Consider the following 21,260-nt stretch of genomic DNA (forward strand, 5'->3'; position numbering starts at 1 on the left):
GTTACATAGTCTTCTCTTTGGTCTTCATGAGGGATTGGTTCCAGGACCTTCAGATGGATACCAAAATCTGCATATAGGCAATCCATTACGTTATATAAAATGGTGTAGTATTTGTAGAGAACCTGTATATATCCTTCCATTATACTTTAAATCATCTCTAATACAATGTAAGCGCTATGTAAATAGTTGTTGTATTGTATTTTGTAAGAAATAGTGGCAAGAAAACATCTGTACATGTTCATTAGAGACACAATTTTTTATTCTGATTATTTTCAATCCAAGCTTGGTTGATTCAAGCATGCAGAACTCATGGTTATAGAGGGCTGTCTGTACTTGCCAGCAAAATCCAACCCTTCTTAAATCCTACTTGCCACCTACACTGTCTGCACCTTGTATAGCTAAAGTAGCAGAAAAAACATTTACAGCTATACTGACTGATCTGACTTCAAATTTATGACCTTTAATGCTGACCATTAATCATATTATATTTTTCTTAACCATTTACTCTCCTACTTTCCTCGGCGAGTAATCTTACTTTTTTCTTTCTCCTTAAGCATCCAACAACTTTATTCTCACTGTTCCACTGATAAAAATTGAAGCAATCAAAAAATAAGTTCCAGGCTGGGGTTGTGGCTCAGCAGTAGAGCACTTGCCTAGCATGTGTGAGGCACTGGGTTTGATCCTTAGCAGTACATAAAAATAAATAAATTAAATAAAGGTATTGTGTCCAACTACAACTAAAAATATATATATATATATTTTTTTTTTTTTAAAAAGTACTTCCACATCTACCCATCTAAGTGCATTTAAGTCTTTGTCCTATTGCTTTGCTCTATCTTCTGTTACTGTGGATGAACTGTTCCCTTGAAAAGGTCCACTTTCCCTCTGCACAAGATCCTTTTAGTCTTTTGTATACTAAAGAACATTACTCCACCAGTTGTTCTGTGTCACTGTCCTACCACTAACAGAGTTTCCTCTGGATCTTTCCCATCAACACAAAAACATACTATTGTGTTCCTATTTTCAAAAGAATTTTTTCTTGATCCCAGACCAGAAACCTTGGGTTATTTTTACTTCTTTTTTTTCTCACTTCCCACATAATCTCCATTGGTTCCACCTCCATTGTGTATCCAGAATCCAATTATATCTTACACTTGCTCTGGTCCATACCACCATCATTACTTACTCCTCTTCCCTTCAGATATTCTCAACACAATGGCAGAATGGTATGCTACTTCTCCAGAATGTTTGATGGCCTTTCAGATGCTCTTTCAGTAGATTGAACAGAATACAGTTTTATATGTACTGAGAAGTTTCTCCAAAGGCAGTGAATTTCTGTCCACTTCAAGCACTCTTTCTGAAAAGCAAAGAGCAACCAAGGGTGGGAGGATCAATGAGGATTTCTAATAGGAAGAATGTTGAGACTAAGAACAGATGAGAAATTGAAAATTAATTTTAAAAACTTCATAAAGATTAGATATTATATATGTTTTTTTTAAAGTGATGATTATCTCAGTGTTTAAAGTTATTTGACTTCTGTCCTTCTCAGAGAAGTCACTTATCACATTGGTGGCAGGTTCAGCCTGTTACTAGCTATGGTCAAAAGGATGTTTCAAATTCCTTTGCTAGGCTACTTAATAGCTTCACATTGAGTTAATATTTCACATTTGTATGTTATACTGTTTTTATCACTGAAGTGGGAAAGAAATTGCTATCCTGTATGACTAACTATTCAACAGTAACAATAACAAGAGGGTTTGGTTTCTCTATGTTTACTGTAGGTTATGTGTTTTGGTTCTGTAACTGCTATTATATTGAATCAGTCAGCAAGTAATACATTTATAAAAAATCTTTGGTGTTGCACAAGCTTCATTGAACATGTAGCCCTGACCTCATCATTCATTTAAGAAATTTTCATAATTTGTAATGTATTTATGAAAAATTAACCTCTGTAGGCTTGGTCAAGAATAGCATTGAAACTTCTATTATAGAAGGCTTTTGAAAGGGCATCTTTTACTACTTAATGGACTGTATCAATTTATCATTTGTGGACAAAAGAATTAAATATATGGCTGATTATTCTTTCACTTATAAATGTTTGAAAGTTCTACATTATCATTTATATATTTAATTTTCATGACCCCTGATTTATTTTTAAAGACAGAGCTTGATATACATGATGGTTACAACTATCACTTAACATTTAACTCCATTATCTACATTTACTGTTAGAAATGGTGATGAAGTGAGTTATGGAAACTTGCATTATAATATTAAGAAAAATAACGTATTCAGGAATCTCTTCCTTCTAAATATTATGATACATGATATATAATTTCAGGGAAACTGATAATTGTATAACCATAAGTTTTGATGGCTCAAATAAGTCCCCAGAGGTAATGACTTGACATGTCATAGAAAATGTGTCCCCAGCTAACATGGAACTTAGAAATGACAGAATCATTGCTACTAGTGACAACACTTGTCCATATTAATATTTGGTATATGAACAAAGGCCAATTATTCTGGGAAGGTTTAATAAACACTTCTCTGATAATTCCTGATTTATTTTTGTAGCTAAACCAAATTGTATCATAACTATGCTGTGATATGCTATAATACTGGTATTGATGGTAAGATTCAACTACCTTATATAAATCAATCATGTGGTAATCAAATGGATTAATTAGTTGAACTAAAACCTCCTCAGGATGTGATACCAATGGAGAGTAGCCGAAGGAAGAATTAGAACGACTTAGTTTCTTATATTATTAAATAGCTCTGTACAAGTTTATCACAAATTTCAAGTGGCCATAGATCATGGGAGTAAATGGATAACTAAATTAGTACAACAATATAAAGATATTTGTGATGGTCTTATGGACTGGAGAAATTGTACCTTTGGGAGTTGTTTCTACCACTTGAATGCTTCTACAAGTATTAGGTTTATATAATGTTGTTCAATCTATATACATATATATATATATATATTATACAAATACTATACTATATAAATATAATACTGTACTATAATAATAGAAGTATAACATGTATATATAAATAGTGTATATGTAAGAAATATTTATACATAAATATATTTATATATAATGTATGTATACTATTGCACATATAAATGCTAATTATAGTAAATAAATGTTATATAAAATATAGTATTTATATAAATACTATATTGACACTGCACTGATTGCTTTGTAGATTGCGAAAAAAGAGATAACAGCAGAACTATCTGCTTACTCCTTGCATGTCCCCAAGGTAGCCTTGATTGGATCTTAGCCATGGGAATGTGGCCCTCAAAGTGATCCGTATGATAATGATTGATGATAATGTTATATACACCTGAGGCAGTGGACCATGTTGTACCAGTTTGTCAAGTTTGCTTTGTACAACAATTCATTCTGATGCTATGCACATTTCAGTGTTGGGGACCTGAGTTTCAAGTAACATGGATGGTTGCTAATAAGAAACCCATAGTAACCAGCCCCCAAATCCAAATCTCTCATCCTGATACTCAAACTGTTTGTTTGGGACACCCATGTCCATATAGTTTGGTATAAGAGAATAACACTACTACTATTCATCTAGATGAGGATGGGCTAGGATACATTAGTATCTTGAAAATTATTCTTGAACTTTAAGCATTATTAAAAATTATCTGAAATATTACCAATTACATTTAGTTTTCTCTATTCCAGTAGTACATGAAATTAACTGGGAGATTCATCAGATATCTGCATACTATACTATTCTCAACATATACAAATATGTGGTTGGTGTGTTTGCATGTATGTATCTGTTCCTGCCTAAATTTGAGAATTTTTCAGGGCCTTTTACAAGACCATGAGAATTGTGGCTCTTATATAGAGCAGGTTAAATAAACACTTGTCTAAGTGAGGTCTAGTTTTACAGTCTTTTTTCTGACTTTCTCATCAATCAAACGGAGACTAAAAATGGGTCCCAATTTTTATAGATTTACTTATTTAATTCTTCATTTATATCACTATTTCTTTTTTGAGACTTCTTTCTCACTAGGTTACTGTGTTAGTCCTCTTTCTGTCACTGTGAGAAAATGCCTGAGATAAATATCTTAAAGGAAGTGAGGTCAATTTTGGCCCATGGTTTCAGAAGTTTCACTGTATGGTCATTTGGCCCCTGTCACTTTGGGGCTTGTAGCAAGGTAGAAAGAACATCATGGCATGAAACATGTGGCGAAGCAGAGCTATTCACTCTTGACCAGGAAGCCAAGAAAAAGGGAAGAGGTTGACATCCTAATATTTTCTTTAAGGACACACCCTCAATGATCTAACTTCCTTCACTAGGCTTCACCTCCATAGGCTGGCAACCAAACCTTTACCACATGATTCTTTGAGGGACACTTAAGATTCAAACCAGAACAGTTACTATGGTTGGTCTTAAAGTTCTTGGGTAAAGTGATCCTACTGCCTCAGCCTCCAGAGGGCTGGGTCTACAGGCTCACCCTACCATGCCTGGCTTATATCACTAATTCCCCACCCCACCCCTGCAGCTTTATTGCAGTATAATTAACAAAGGAAAATTGTATCTTTTCAAGGTATACAAAATGATAATTTGACATACATTATATACTGTGAAGTCATTACCACAATCAAATTAACACATTCATCACCACACAGTTATACATAATTACGTGTGTGTGTGTGTGTGTGTGTGTGTGTGTGTGTTGTGAGGACACTTAAGATCTACTTTTAAAAAATTTCAAGTAAAACATCAGATCTCCAGAACTTAATTGTCTTCATAAAATGTTGAATTCATAGAAGCAGAGAACAGAATGGTAGTTTTCAGAGGCTGAGGGTAGGGAAAAAGGGATTGTCAAGGACGAAGTTTGGTCAAAGTGTACCAGCTTGCAATTATATTGCAAATTCTAAAGGTGTTGATTGTCTCTCTTCATAAAGGGCTATAATCTGAGAAATAACCTATTTACTTAGTCAAATTCTCCCTTTCTCCCCAACTTTTCCTCACAGTGCATTTCTGTACACTGCTCATGGTGCTTATCTTTATGGGAATGGTCTATACTCCTATGTATCTCTCTCTGAGGTTCCACAGATTTGTGGGAAGCTGTTTAATAGCCTGCACCTCCTCTTTCCTGTAGGAATACTTTTATTCAAGTATTATACATAGGTTTTCTTGTACAGAACAAATTTCTTTAACTTTTCATATACACCAACTACCACATAGCTCAGACCTCAAGTTTATTCTCAAGAATATATCTGAGGAATTCAGGTGCAGTAGTACACACCTATAGTCTCAGTGACTCCCAAAGCTGAGGCAGGGGGATTACAAATTTGAGGGAAACCTCAGCAACTTAGTGAGAACCTAAGCAACTTAGAGAGACCTTGTTTCAAAAAATAAAAAAGGATTGGAGATGTAGGTCAGTAGTAGAGTACCCCTGGGTTTCATTTCCAGCACCTTCGGAGGAAAAAAAGAGGAAAAGAATCTTCTTACTATAATTCTTGATTTTAAATAGCTTGCTTTACAAACTCTGAGCCAAATTTATGAAAATGTTTATTTTTAAAATGAGGTGATTTACGTGCAGGAAAATCTAGTTTGCTTGTATTTACCCTCTTTTCTTGCTTTTGCATACCCTGCCTCTACAAAATAATTAGGTTTGCCTGCATAACTAATGTTATTCATGAGAATTTCAATTAAGCCGAAAGCTAAATGCCCTGTGACCAATCAGGCTGGCAAATCACCAGACTAAAGCATATATTTTACCTAATTGGGTATAAATACACAAATGAACTAAGTAGAATACCTTTGCATTTACTCCAATTTTAAAATTTAACATTATAATAAAGAATAAGAATTGGTCTCATTTTTCATTTTCAGCCCCACTGAATTCCCACTCATAAGCAAAAGCAAAACAAAATGAAAACTATATATATATATATATATATATATATATATATATATATACATACATACACACACACGCGCGCGCACGCACGCACGCACGCACGCACGCACACACACACAAAATGGGTAGAGCCATCAAAGCTTTTGACTAGTCAGAGTAGTCACATTAAGCTTCTGTTAGGAAAATTGGCCAACAACCAGCTTAGTTTTCAACTCAACTGCCAAATCTTCTGACACCAGGTATTTTTTAAGATTGAGAAGTAGGAGAGAGGCTTTTGGTATAATATACTTATTTTAAAATTTTTCAGAATTATAGTGAGTAGCCAATTTAGAAAGAATTTTAAGATTGGGTAATAGCTAACTTTGAGGGTTTTTTCCCTCCTATTTCTCTCATTTATCTTCTCAAGGAATGTGAAGCCTTTTAAAGGCTTCTTTGCTGTTGCACAATGGAAGCAGTGTGCTATAGTGGAGAGATCATGGGTTTTAAAGCCAGATAGAACCTGTGCTTGAATTGAATCACAGCTCTGCAACTAACCAGCTGCCTGGACTTTATTCAAGCTTCATAAGCTTACTTTTCTTGCCTGTAAAATTTGTACATTAAAATACCTATTTACAAGGTTGTTAATAATTACATACAGTGACACATGTAAAAATCATAGAGTTGAAACTGACACATGGTAGGAGCCCAATAAATTCCCTCTAAACCCTTCTTTCTCAAATTTAGTGGATTTGAGGATTTAAATGAGCAAAATTGGCCAGGATTGGTGGTGCCTGCCTGTAATCCTAGTAATTTAGGAGGCTGAGACAGGAGGATTACAAGTTTGAGGCCAACCTCAGCAACTTAGCAAAATCCTGTCTCAAAATAAAAAGGGCTGGCGATAGAACAGTGGTGGAGTGTCCCTGAATTCAGTCCCCAGTACTAGAAAAAGAAAAGCAAATAAGTAAAATGGAGAGGAGTCTTGTTTGAACAAAAAGGAAGAACAAGAAAACCCTGAAAATCTGTTTATATTTTCTAAATTTAGAAAATATTATTTGAGCAATTACTATCCACTATGGGAATTGTTTTAAAATACTAAGACCCAGTCCTCTAGCTACTCACAATCTAGGAGGGGGAAAAGACAAATGAAGAATGCAATTATAGAATATGATAAGAGGTGGAAACCATGGGCTACTGAAATGTATAGGGTAGAAGGGAATTCTGATATGTTGGCAAAGCACTGGGTAAGTGTCTAAATTTGTATAATAAGGTAGAAAGGTTCTTGAAGTTCTGATTTTTAAGGAATAAGATAAATTACCATTTGCATTGCTAAATATTCTCTTTAAATGTGGAGGAATATTTGGGCACTCAAATGTTAAATGATATTGTGCAGATAATATATCATATTTAATATATAAACTCTTTGATCCTAATGTTGTTGTCATATTTTGGTGTTTTAGAGGGAGAATTGTATCTTGGAACTGTTGCTATCAGTGTGAGAGTGAAATATTTTGAGTACCAATGGCAATTTTATGAGTAATCTTCATTGAAGCTCATTTCACCAAAATCACTTGTCTCACATCCATATTTAAAGGAAATGACTTTTCTTTATATAAACTCAACAGAAGATATTGAAAATATCCAAATTTCATTTTTTGAAAATGGTTTCTTAGAGCATTATAATTGTACATAATAATGGGGTTCATTTAAAATATACATAAATGCATAGAACTTAATTTGCTCCATTTTAATCTGTAGTACTTCCTCATTCCCTCCCCTCTTCCTTCTCCCATTCTCCTTCTCTACTCTACTGGTCTTCCTTCTATTTATTTATTGTTTTTCTAATTGGTATATTATAGTTATGCATAAAAGTAGAATTCATTGTGATATATTCATACATGCACATAGCATAAAGAACTTCAGTTCAACTTACTACAGTTACATGTGCATACCAATGATTATAGCAGCACAATTCACAATACACAAGTTATGGAACCAGCCTAGATGCCCATCAACAGATGACTGGATAATGAAAATGTCGCATGTATACACAATGAAATATTACTCAGCAATAAAGAAGAATGAAATTATGTCTTTTTCTGGTAAATGAATGGAACTAGAGAACATGCTAAGTGAAATAAGCCAGACTAAGAAAGTCAGGGGTCAAATGTTTTCTCACATATATGGAAGCCATAGAGAAATATGGAATTAGAAATAAGGGGAATCTCATGAAATGAAAGGGAGAACAGTGGAATAGAGGAGGAGGATCAAGGGGGGAAGTAGGAAGGATGGGAAAGGGGAGGAAATACAGAATGAAACTTACCAAATTATGCTGTGTGCATGTATGAATATACCACAATGAATTCCAAAATTTCCTGTGAAAGTTTTATTTAAAGGACACTTCATTAAATATTGTTTTGTGCTATGCTGCAAATTCTCTTGAGATTGTTTTAATGATTAAACAAATCTCTTGTTTAACATCTTGTGGCATCTTGGATTTTGCCCTATAGGTTTTTGGTATTCTCCCTTCCTCCACCACCACCTTTTTTTTAGCACTGGTCTAATTTAAGTTTTACTGTTATTCTGGGAATAGACTCAGACATTTTTGAGTTTGCCTTGGATCCTGCACCTCAAATTAATTTGCATTAAAATATTAGGTATAATTAAGTAAGTTATATATTTGACATTCATTCCTAATAAATTGATAAGTGTTAGCACTGGAGACTCAGGCATTTATATTGTGTTGAATTAAATATTTTGGATTGAGAAATCAGACTGCATAGACTTAATCAAATCAATACCCTGGAGAGGCATCACTTCAATACCAGATGTTTCCCCAATTGGGTTACAGAACTTGTTGCTTAAACCTAAATCTGAAGTGCTTTGAAGACAAAGTGCAAAATGATTATCAGAGACATATTATCGTGTACACTACTGCCTCCCCATAACACACATCCATTTTCTCTTAGTGGCTCTACTTTTTTTTCTCATTTGCATTTTCTCTTCTCAATGTCTAAATAATTCATGATCTATGTAAAAAGAAAGTAGTGAAGTTTGGAAATCTAGGCCAGGCCAGGACTGGTGGTTCATTGAAAGGATTGTCACCAGTTTGACAGACCATAGAATCAAGAAACTGATATCCAGGTACGGTGACATATGCCTGTAATCTCAGCAGTTCCAGAGGCTGAAACAAGAGAATAGTGAATTCAAAGCCAGCCTCAGCAACAGCAAGGCATTAAGCAACTCAGTGACACCCTATCTCTAAATAAAATACAAAATAGGGCTGGCGATGTGGCTCAGTGGTTGAGTGCCCCTGAGTTCAATCCTTGGTACTCCCCCCCAAAACAAAAAACTGGTAAAACATCAACAGATAGCTGAATTTTGGATAGTTAGATTGTAATGGACTCTTAGAATATAAAGATCAGAGTTCCATTACCAGTTATATCATTTAAAGTCTGCATGCCCTTTTTAATTATTAGGTTTTTTTCTATTATTGGTGCATATTAATTGTACAGAATAGTGGACTTCATTGAGGCATATTTGTAATGGATAAAAACAAATTGAGCTGGGTATAATGTCTTATGCCTATAAACCTAGTAACTTTGGAGGCTGAGGCAAGAGAATTTTAAGATTGATGCCAGCCTCAGCAACTCAGTAAAGCCCTAAGCAACTTAACAAGACCCCGTCTCAAAAAAAAAAAAAAAAAAAAAAAAAAAAAAAAAAAAGCCAGGTGCAGTGGTGCATGTTTGTAATTCCAGCAGGTCAGCAGGCTGAGGCAGGAGGATTGTGAGTTCAAAGCCAGCTTCAGCAGTTTAGTGAGGCCATAAGCAACTTAGTGAGACCCTGTCTGTAAACAAAATATTTTTTTAAAAAGGGCTGGGATGTGGATCAGCACCTCTGGGTTCAATCCCTGGTAACATACATACATACATACATACATACATACATAAATAAGGCTGGGGATGTAGCTCATGGTAAAGTACCACTGGGTTCAATCCCAGTACTAGAAAAACAAAACATAATTTGATCAGTTTCACTCCCCAGTATCTTTCCTACCCTATTATTCTCCCTCTATCCTACTGTTCTTCCTTTTGATATCTTGGAGTTTCTTTTTGTTCTTGATTTATTTTGTTCTGCTTTTACATATGAGAAAAAAGAGATGATACTTTTCTGAGTCTAACTTACTTAGTTCAAAATTATGGTCTCCAGTTACATCCATTTTCCTCCAAATGTCATAATTTCATTCTTCTTTATGGCTGAATAAAATTCCATTACATATCTATATCTATCTATCTCACATTTTCTTTATGCATTCAGCTGTTGATGGATGGCTTGGCTGATTCAACAATTTGGTCATTGTGAACTGTGCTGCAATAAATGTGGGTATGCATGTATCTGTAAAGTATGCTGACATTTCTCTTGGACAAATACCAAAGAATGGTATAGTTTGATCATAGGGTAGATCTATTTTTTTTAACTTTTAGAGAAATCTCCATACCAATTTTCATAGTGGTTCTACTGATTTACATTCCCTTAAACAGTATATAAGAGTTCCTTTTTTCCTGCATCCTCACCAGCATGTGTTTTTATTTATATTCTTGATGACTGTCATTCTAACAAGAATGAGATGAAATCTCAGTGTAGTTTTTATTTGCATTTCCCTGATTGCTAAGAAAGTCATAGATTTTTCATATAATTGTTGGCTATTTGTATTTCCCCTTTAGAGAACTATCTGTTGAGTTCCTTTTCCCATTTATTGATTGTGTTATTTGCTTTTATAATGTTGAGCTCTCTGATTTCTTTTTACATCCTGGTTTTTAATCCTTTGTTGGAAGCTGACAAAGATTTTTTCTCTCTGCTGGATGCATTGGTGCATTTCTGTAATCCCTCTGGCTCAGGAGGCTGAGGCAGGTGGATAGCAAGTTCAAGGCCAGCCTCAGCAACTTAATAAGACCCTGTCCCAAAAGAAAAAATAGAAAGGATTGAGGATATAACTCAGTGGGAAAGTGATCCTGGATTCATTCCCAAGTACAAAAAAAAAAAAAAAAAGTATTTTCTCCCATTCTATCTATTGTCTCCTCACTGTTAATTGTTTCCTTTGTTATGCAGAAGCTATTTAATTTGATGACCTCTCATTATCTCATTTGTTGATTATTTTATCTCCTGAGCTATAGGAATCTTATTGAGGAAGTGGTTAGCTATGCCTATATGTTGAAGTGTTTATTTTTCTAACAGTTGCAAAGTTTCCAGTTTTGTACTTAGATCTTTGATCCATTTTGAGTTGACTTTTATGCAGAGTGAGAGAGAGGGATCTTCTACATGTGGTTTTCAGTTATCCCAGCACCATTTGTTAAAGAGGCTGTCTTTTCTCCAATGTGTTTTTGCAGCTTTATCAACAATCGGATCATTATAGCTATGGAGATTTGTTTTTGTTCTGTTCTATTGGTCTATTTGGTTTTGGTTTTGTTTTTGTTTTTTGTTTGTTTGTTGCCAGTACCTTGCTCTTTTTTGTTGTTGTTCCTATGGCTCCATACTATATTTTAAAAAAAAATATTTACTTTTTAATTATAGGTGGACACAGTATCTTTATTTTATGTTTATGTTATGCTGAGGATCGAACCCAGTGCCTCACACATGCTAGGCAAACACTCTTCCTCTGAGTCACTACCCCAGCCCTGTACTATAATTTGAAATCAGATGCTGTGATTAAGCATTGCTCTTTTAGCTCAGCATTGCTTTTGCTATTCTGCATGTTTAGTTCTTCCACATGAATTTTAAGATTGTTTTTTCTACTTCTGTAGAATACCTATATTGGTGGGCATTACATTGACTCTGTAGAACGCTTTTGATAATATGGCAATTTTAACAGTATTAATTCTGTGTATCCAAGAGTGTGGGATGTCTTTCAACATTCTAGTGTCTTCTACAATTTCTTTCTTCAGAGTTCTGTAATTTTCATTATAGAGGTCTTTTACCCCATTGGTTAACATCCAAGTATTTCGTTTTTTGAGGTTATTGAGAATGGGATAGTTTTCCTGATTTCTTTCTCAGTAGATTCATTATTGTAGTGTAGGTAAATTATTGATTTTTATATGTTTGTCTTTGTCTTTTTACTTTGCTGAATTTGTTTATCAGCTCTAAAAGTCTTCTGGTGGAATATTTGGGGTATTTTAGATATAGGGTCATGTAATCAGCAAACAAAGATGACTTGTTTTTTTCTGTTTATATCCCTTTTACTGTCCTTCTCTTGCCTGGTTGCTCTGTCTATTCATATTTTCTTCAGGGTGTTCATCATTAAGGGGTGTTGAATTTTGTTGAGGATCTTTATTACATATATTGAGATGCTCATATGATTTTTGTCCTTGGTTCTATTTATGTGATGTATTACATTTTATTGATTTGTGTATTTTGGACCACCCTTACTTTATCACTACATGCCCTTTTGGACAAGTTATTTTACTTTTCCAAGCTTCTAGTTGCTGTGTGTGTGTGTCTGTGAGTGTGTGTGTGTGCGCGCGCACCAGGGATTGAACCTAGGGGCACTTAAGCACTGAGCTATATCCGCAGCCCTTTTTATTTTGAAATGGGGTTTCACTTAGTTGCTTAGGGCTCACTAAATTGCTGAGTCTGGCCTTGAACTTGCAGTCCTCCTGCCTCAGCCTCCTGAGCCACTGGGATTACAGGTGTACACCACCACATCCAGCCTAGTTGCTTATCTTTAAATGAGATTCTTACCTCCTTTAGGGGATTGTCATAAGGAATAAATGAAGTAATGGATATAAAAATGATTTTAAAATATCTATCAACTGTATAAATATAAGGAAGTACTAGAAGTAGTAGCTTCCTACACCAAGCCACAGGTGGGTTCCTTTATGTAACTCTCAGCTTCACGGTCTGACAGTAACCAACTCTCATATTTTATTTTATTCTATTAAATATTTATTTAGTTTTTAGTTGTAGTTGCACACAATACCTTTATTTATATGTGGTGCTAAGGATCAAACCCAGGGCCTCACACATGCTAGGTGAACGCTCTACCACTGAGCCACAATTCCAACCCACCAACTCTGATATTTTAATCAAGACATTTTTCCCCTTTAGGCTTCAGTTTTCTCATCTGTCACAATAAATGTTTCCTAGGTGATCTGAAGATCCTAAGTTTCCTCCATTCACCATTCCTCTATTATTTATTTATAATGCAAGCAACAAAAACAGAACAGAAGATACTTGTGCCAAAAAAAGACCCATCATAGAAACCCCTTTTAAACTCACAATGAAGTCCCAAAATGGGAGTGAAAGGGCTTTCATTAGCACCTCTTTTCTACTTAGAACCTAGCTCTACTTGCTGATCAGGTAACAATTTAAGAGGTTGCTTCTATTCCTGTGACAGTAAGGAAATAGTTTGGCTAGTAATTTCTTTAGCTTTAAGCCAAATACCTTTCACAAAATGATATATATTATATAGGAGACAGGTTGGGCATTAAGGAGTTTCCTTATCTACCTGGACTATGGACTATCCCCTTCCAAAATATGATTGCTAAAAATATGTATAGACATATTACAAGTACCCATTAATGCTTACTTATGAATGGTAGCTTATATTTTCATTTAATAAACATTTTATTGAACATCTGCTATATCATAGGCATTATATTAGATACTCTACTTGCATTACCTCTAATTTTCATGTAACCTAGATGTCAGTTGGTGACCCTGGTAAGGAGGGGGAATTTTTACAGGGGCATAAGGAAGAAGCTTACATTCTTACAATGACCTCTGGTTCTGAGCACTTACTTTTTGCTAAATTTCTGTTAAGTTTTTTTTTTTCTTTTTACAGTTTAAAATAGAAAGATTGCTTATCATCTTGCCATTCTGAACATACTATTTTTATATTCCACACAGCATCCACCCAGCTGTGAAGCCTAAGCTCTAGTTCCGTTTACACATATATTCACTTGAGGCATTTTTATATACAGTAGATTTTAGGAAAGGAAGGGAAGGATTTCTTTGCAACAGTACACCATATTAATACTAATTATCTTATATTACCTGGGATATTTTTTTCATTTGGACAGTTTACCCCACATATGACAATCTCTCAATGATTCCTCCATATTCATAATATTTTCCTCACCTTTTTTATTCCTCCCATACCCCAAATTCACTTCTGATTCAATGATGCATAAGTTTTTAGTGTGAGTTCTCTAAGTGAGCCTTGGACTTGACTTTGAATTTCCAAAGGTTTCTAGATATGTGCCCAGTGAAACAAAGGTGGCTATTCACAGAATCCATCCTCCTTACTAGGCAATAGAGGTTATAAACAGCATTTTCCTCTTAAACCAAATATTTTCAAGTAAATAAGCTGAAAGTATTAAGTGAAATGTCTAGAATTACTCATTGAGTAAGTAACAAAAATTTTAATCCAGGTCCATTTGAATTAAATTCCTATGCACTTTCCACCAAATATGTCGCATTTCAAAAAAAGACTTGGAAATAAATTCTGGAGGAGATGTGGAGAAAAAGGAACACTTTTACACTGTCAGTGGGATTGTAAATTAGTACAAACATTATGCAAATCAGTATAGAGTTTCCTGAAAAGACTAGGCATAGAACCACCATATGACCCAGCTATACCACTCCTCAGTACTTATCCTAAAGAATTAAAGTCATCATACTATAGTGACACATGTATAACCATGTTTATAACAGCACAATTCACATTAGCCAAACTATGAACCAGCTGAAGTTGAATGAATGAATGGAGAGACAAAATGTGGTATATACACAGAGTAGAATTGAGCATGGCAGTGCATGCCTGTAATCCCAATGACTCAGGAGGCTAAGGCAGGAGGATTGCAAGTTCAAAGCCAGCCTCAGCAACTTAGGCCCTAAGCAACTTAGTGAGACCCTGTCTCAAAAAATAAAAATGGCTGGAGATATGATTCAGTGGTAAATCACCCCTGGGCTAAATCCCCAGTACTAAAACAAACAAAAAATCCACAATGGAGTTTTATTCAGGCATAAATAAAAATGAAATTATGTCATTTGCAGAAAAATGGCTAGGAATTGAGAACATTATGTTAAGCAAAATAAGCCAAACTCAGAAGGTCAAGGGTTGTATGTTTTCTCCCATATGTGGAAACTACAGAGAAAAAGGAAAAGAAAGGGAGGGCAGGAATCTCATCAAAATCAAAGGGAGATCTGTAGAGGAAAGGGAACAGCAGTGGGAGGTGAGGAGGGAAAGGAGAAATACTAGGGAATGATACTGGCCAAATTGTATTGTGTGCATATAATGTAATATAGTGTAACAACGAATCCACTACTATACAATGTACCAATAAAAATGTGGGGAAAAAAGAAAGGGATCACTTGAGGAACAGAACTTTGACCCACACCTGAGCAGGATCACTGGGATTTGCATGAACATTGTATCTCTGCACCAGCTGTCCTTGATCCACAGCTATTGTGTGCATGTAGGAATATGTAACAACAAATCCCACCATTATGTACAACTATAATGTACCAATAAAAATGCGGAGCCAGGCACGGTGGCACACACCTGTAATCCCAGTGGCTCAGGAGGCTTAGGCAGGAGGATTGCCAGTTCAAACCCAGCCTCAGAAAATTAGCAAGGCACTTAGCAACTCAATGAGACCCTGTCTCTAAATAAAATATCAAAAAGGGATGGGGATATGGCTCAGTGGTTGAGCACCCCTGGGTTCACTCCTCAGTACCAAAAAAAAAAAAAAAATGAGGGAAAAATTGGAAAATATTTACTTTAAGGTACTCTGCACTTTAAAACACGAAAAATGATTTGGAAATTTATAGCATCTGAATCCATTTGGAATAGGGACATGTAGCTTTATCATCACCATCCCAAAGACACTATTTAAGAAAATAGGAAAATGTAATAAGTAAAATAGTTTCAATAATTTGAAAAATGCTGCTTGATATCAGATAAATGAGGCATTTATTATGGTTAATTAAATTTTATCTTTTAAAATTCATTTGTTCATTGACATTCACCTGATAAATATTAATTAATACACTCCACCTTTTTAAACCATGCATCTTTAAAATTACTTTTTCTAATATCTGATTTTTTTATTACAGAGACAATTAAAGGCAGATGCTAAAAAAGCTATTGGAAGGCTTCAACTACGTACTCTGAAACAAGGAGACAAGGTGAATTTATTATTTTAAAATGCTGTTTGTGTTAAAGCAATACTAGCAAACCATTGTTCAAACAAAATGTTCTTCCAGTATACTTTTCTTTGCCTTTTATGAACCATATTGGATTTTTAAAAAGTTGTTTGATGCTGAATAATGTCCACCAAAGATATCTAAGTCCTAATATCTGGAATGTTACCTTATGTGGCAGATATGATTTTGCAGATATGATTAACTCAAGGAAATAAAGACAGGGAGATTATTTTACATTATATGAAGATGTCCTAAATATTATCACAGTGTCCTTATAAGATAGAGGAAGAGAAGGATTTTATTATAGCACAGTAGAACAAGTGACAGTGGAAGCAAGACACTGGAGAGATGCGAGAAAGAGGCCATAAGTCAAGGAATGCAAGCAGCTATTTTTTTTTAACCATACTAGATATTTACTGAAAAAGGGGGAGAGAAACCCCTATTTTCACATAAAGTCCTATACACAATTGCTCATAGCAGCTTTTTTTGTAATTGCTAAAAAGAACCTGAATGTCCTTCAAATGGTGAATGGATAAACTTGGCATACCTATGTCATGGAATACCATTTTGCAATAAAATAAATGTAAGAACCCTATGGATATATACAGCTACATGGATAATCTCAAAAGTATTATGTGAAGTGAAAGAAACAAGACTCAAAGACTAGATAGTACATGATTCTATTTCTATGATATTCTGTAAAAGCCCAAAGTATAGAAACCGGAAAGTGGTTTCCAGGAGCTAGAGGTGAGAGAAAGTATTAATTACTAAGAGGTATGGAGGAATTTGCTAGAGTAATGGCACTATTTTTACTTTGATTGTGGTGGGGAGTAAGTGACTGTGTATGTTTGTCAAAACATGCAGAACTGTATACTAAAAGACTATATGTGAATTACTATACCTTAATTTTTAAAAATGGGAAAACAGCTATAGAACTTATGCAAATGATGTTTTATGAAGTCCAAAATCAGGGAAAAGAGTCTAAATCAATGTATATGATCTTATTTGTTCTGTTCCCCTTTTTTGTTGCCTTTATCCTTTTACCTTTTTAAGCCCAAATAAATTTAAATCACCTGTTGAAACTTTACATAGTCACTTAGTGATAAGATGCTTCTACATTTATAAGAAGTTATGCTAGTTAAATATATGGACAGTCCAATCTTACTCCAAAGTTTAACTCATTTTTTCTTATCTACCAGAGTAACAATAACTATTTGTTCATAGGAAATTGGTCCTGATGGTGATAGTTGTGCTGTGTGTATTGAATTATATAAACCAAATGATTTGGTGCGCATCTTAACCTGCAAGTAAGTTTGACGTTCTTTTATAACATCAATAAAAAATTGCTGACTCACAAAATGATTGTGATGGGGAAAACTATTTTGAATGTTTCCTAACTGGTGCAGAGAGTGTGTATGTTTAACTTATCTTCAATTAAATATAAAGGAGTTTTTTAATTAATGACACTCTAATCATACCTACTCAGTGGGAGGATCATAAATTTGAGGCTCATCAGACAATTTAGTAAGACCATGACTCAAAATACAAAATAAAACAAAGGGACGAGGATGCAATTCAGTGAAAAAGCAATCCTGGGTTCAATTGCCAGTACCACAAAAAATAAATAAATAAAACTGAAATTGGTAGAAGTCAAATTGTATACTTTCCACAATCCAGTACAATTTATTCTGAACTGATTTGATACACAACTGAGAATTAGTCAGCAGAACACACACACATACACACACACACACACACACACACACACTCACACACACATACATGCACACACACAAAGGCAATACTAGATTATTTGGTTTTAAATGCATTATAATAATTCCATTGATAAAAAAATAAAATAGATTTATAAGCACCAATTTAGAAGTCTTCACTCAAGGTTTTTGTTTGCTTTTTTAAAATTATCCTTTCCTGAAGATTGCTCTTAAGACTCTTACCACTCTTTCTTTTAGCTGTTGAATAGAAGTGTTCTTGGAACATATTATATTGGTTAAAGCTTCAGTATCATGTTGTACACAGTATTTTGTACTGTGTTGTTGAGAACGACTATACCATTTTACAATTAAAGAATTTATAATTTCAATTGTGTAACATTTGAAATACTGAACAGTCTTAACTCAGGTTGTTAGGCATTTTCAAGTAATGTGTACTGAAAATCCTTTTTTGAAACTAAAATAATATGGTTTATATTTAAAAGTACTATATGAAGAAATTTCAATTTTTATTTCTGTGGCTTGTTCTTTGTATTAATAGTGCATTTTTAAAAGAAAAAAAAAGCATCCATTCAAAGACTAAGTTGTGCTACAGCCTGCTAATAAATGTTAGGCAAAGTGTTGTTGTTACATCTTATAACTAAATTATGCATTTTCTCCCTTATTAGCCATATTTTCCATAAGACATGTGTTGACCCATGGCTGTTAGAACATAGGACTTGCCCCATGTGCAAATGTGACATTCTCAAAGCTTTGGGAATTGAGGTAAACATCACTCTTTACCATTTATATTAAGGAACTTAAGCAGTATGTTATTTATGTGCATGAGCATTCAGGAAAATAACAATATTATTTTTAGACATATAGTTTACACCTAAAACTATACATATTTACATCATAGAGATAGTGAGTGAGGTTGCATCTTTGACCATCTCCATTTTCCTTCTTCCTCCCTCTACTCAAACAGACTTACCATTTGGTCAGAATTTGAAGTGATGATCATATAAACTAACAATTTGTCGTCCTCCTTTCTGCTTCCATTATATTATTGCATAGTGACCAAATTTGTTAAATGAGCATGTGTAATTTGAAAAAAAATATGTAATAGATAATAAATTATAATTTCATATTTGGTAAGTGAAAAAAACTTTTTTAAGGTAAAATAAAAATCAAGCTCAATAAAATCTTCATAACTTGTAGAGATATGTGGATAACAGCACTTCTCATTTCTATTAGGGGATAGCATGATACATATATAGATACAGATACATAGGTATCTTTAAGTGCCCATGTGGTATCAGGCATTATGTTATGAGGTGATGGGATCATTCAAATGAACATCAGATGTGCAGCCCATTGGTGGACCCAATTACTGCTCTGACTGGGGCCAGCAAGAGGGGGATTTTTCTTATAATTATTTTTTAGTTCGGTGTTTGTTGTTGTTGTTGTTGTTATTGCTGTAACTAAAAGGACCCAACCAGAACAACTGTAAAGGAGGAAAAGTTTATTTGAGGGCTCATGGTTTCAGAGGTCGAAATCCATAGACAGCAGGCTTTGTTCCTCAGGTCTCTAGGTGAGGCAGAACAACATGGTAGAAGAATGTGGCAGAGGGAAACAGCTTACATGATGGTCCGGAAGCAGAGAGAGCTCTCCATTATATTATTTGCCAAATACAAATATAAACCCCAAAGTCATGCCCCTAATGCCCCAACTCCTTTAGCCACACCCCACCTGCCTTCAGTTACTAAATTAATCCAATCAGGGATTAGTTTGCTGATAAGGCTCTCACAACCTGATCATTTCTCCTTTGAACCCGCTCACATTATCTCACATGTGAGCTTTTGGGGGACACCTCACACCCAAATCATAACAATTATAAAAAGGTATTATAGGTTAAAAGGTTATGAAACATTGATCTAATGAGTCACTTATGAAGAAATTTTATAATGACGTATGAAGAAAAGTATGTACTCTGATAATCTTAACTTGTTCAAATGCTTTCCAAAGGTGGATGTTGAAGATGGATCAGTTTCCTTACAAGTCCCTGTATCCAATGACGCATCCAATAGTGCCTCTCCCCATGAAGAGGATAATCGTAGTGAGACTGCGTCATCTGGATATGCTTCAGTTCAAGGAACAGATGAACCACCCCTGGAGGAACATGTGCAGTCAGCAAGTAAGCACCATACTGAAAGGCAACAAATGACTCACAGATGATCCACTTTGGATCATATGTTCATCTGAGTGCTCCTACATTTTAACATTTGTTTCATTCACCCATTAACAAATTTCAGGTTTTTTTCTTCTTAAAATGATGCAAGGAAGAATGCACTCCTGCCTTAATTAATGTATATACAAATTCAAAAGCCCCTGAAATAGATGAAATGCATCAGGATTGAGTATTATTCACAAAAAAGGGAAACATCCCTCTGACCCATTGAAATATGTACTTATTAACTACTTACTGAGGCTAAGGATTCATTTTAACTTTAAATTTTAGAAGGCATTGTTTGTCAGGCATCGTGGCAACAACTTGGGAGGCTGAGGCAGGAGGCTTACAAGTTGGGAGGCCTGCCTCAGTAACTTAGCAATACTCTAAGCAACTTAGTGACACTCTTGTCTCTAAAATAAAATAAAAAGGGCTGGGGATGTGGCTCAGTAGTTAAGGTTCTGGGGGTTTGATCCCAGGTATCAAAAATAAAACTAGAAGCCATTGCTTATTACAGACAAATGAGAAAGTATGATAAAGGAATCCTGAAATGATAAACTGGAATCTGATTTACTGAAGCTCAATTTATATCCAACTTCTCAGAAACCATCTTTTGTAGATAGGAACTATGTTAAGATGGTATGTGCTGCCACCTGTTGACTGTGTACCGTGAAATGAATAAACTTAGAAACTAAATTTGATTATTATATTCAGAATTCATGTGAACTGGTATTGTAACTTAGCAGTTTTATATACCAATGGAGAAAATTTAGAGAATTTTGTTACTTTTTTCCCTATAAAGAGAAAAGACACCTATAAAAACTATTTCCGCTTGTTTAAACTCAAACTTTTTCTTGTTTTCTGTTGGTTTGAAAGTTTTTCCAGGGCTGGGGTTGTAGCTCAGTGGTAGTGCACTTGCCTCACATGTGTGAGGCACTGGGTTCAATCCTCAGCACCACATAAAATAAGTTAATAAAGTAAAAATATTGTGTCCATCTACAACTAAAAAATATCTAAAAAAAAACAAAAAAAACAAGTTTTTCCAGCTAGGCACAGTGACACACACCTGTAATCCCAGCACTCAGGAGGCTGAGAAAGGAGGATCATGAGTTCAAAGCCAGCCTCAGCAATGGTGAGGTGCTAAGCAACTCCGTGAGACCCTGTCTCTAAATAAAATACAAAATAGGGCTGGGGATGTGGCTCAGTGGTTGAGTGCCCCTGAGTGCAATCC

The 21,260-nt window shown here is 34.8% G+C and overlaps 1 protein-coding gene across 2 annotated transcripts in view; it reads left to right on the plus strand.

The window, feature by feature from the left end:
- Positions 1-21,260, plus strand: part of RNF128 (ring finger protein 128) — a gene marked incomplete at its 5' end in the record, with an annotated part of 105,740 nt that overhangs the window by 78,558 nt on the left and 5,922 nt on the right. For both annotated transcript variants that reach the window (XM_081278325.1, XM_081278324.1), the window contains 4 exons: positions 16,001-16,072; positions 17,315-17,397; positions 18,489-18,585; positions 19,828-19,996. In XM_081278325.1, coding sequence (XP_081134451.1) covers positions 16,001-16,072; positions 17,315-17,397; positions 18,489-18,585; positions 19,828-19,996 — 421 coding nt within the window. The remainder of the gene's footprint in view (positions 1-16,000; positions 16,073-17,314; positions 17,398-18,488; positions 18,586-19,827; positions 19,997-21,260) is intronic.

This window comes from Spermophilus citellus, assembly GCF_964194105.1.
Source record: "Spermophilus citellus genome assembly, chromosome: X".
NCBI classification, from domain to species: Eukaryota; Metazoa; Chordata; class Mammalia; order Rodentia; family Sciuridae; genus Spermophilus; species Spermophilus citellus.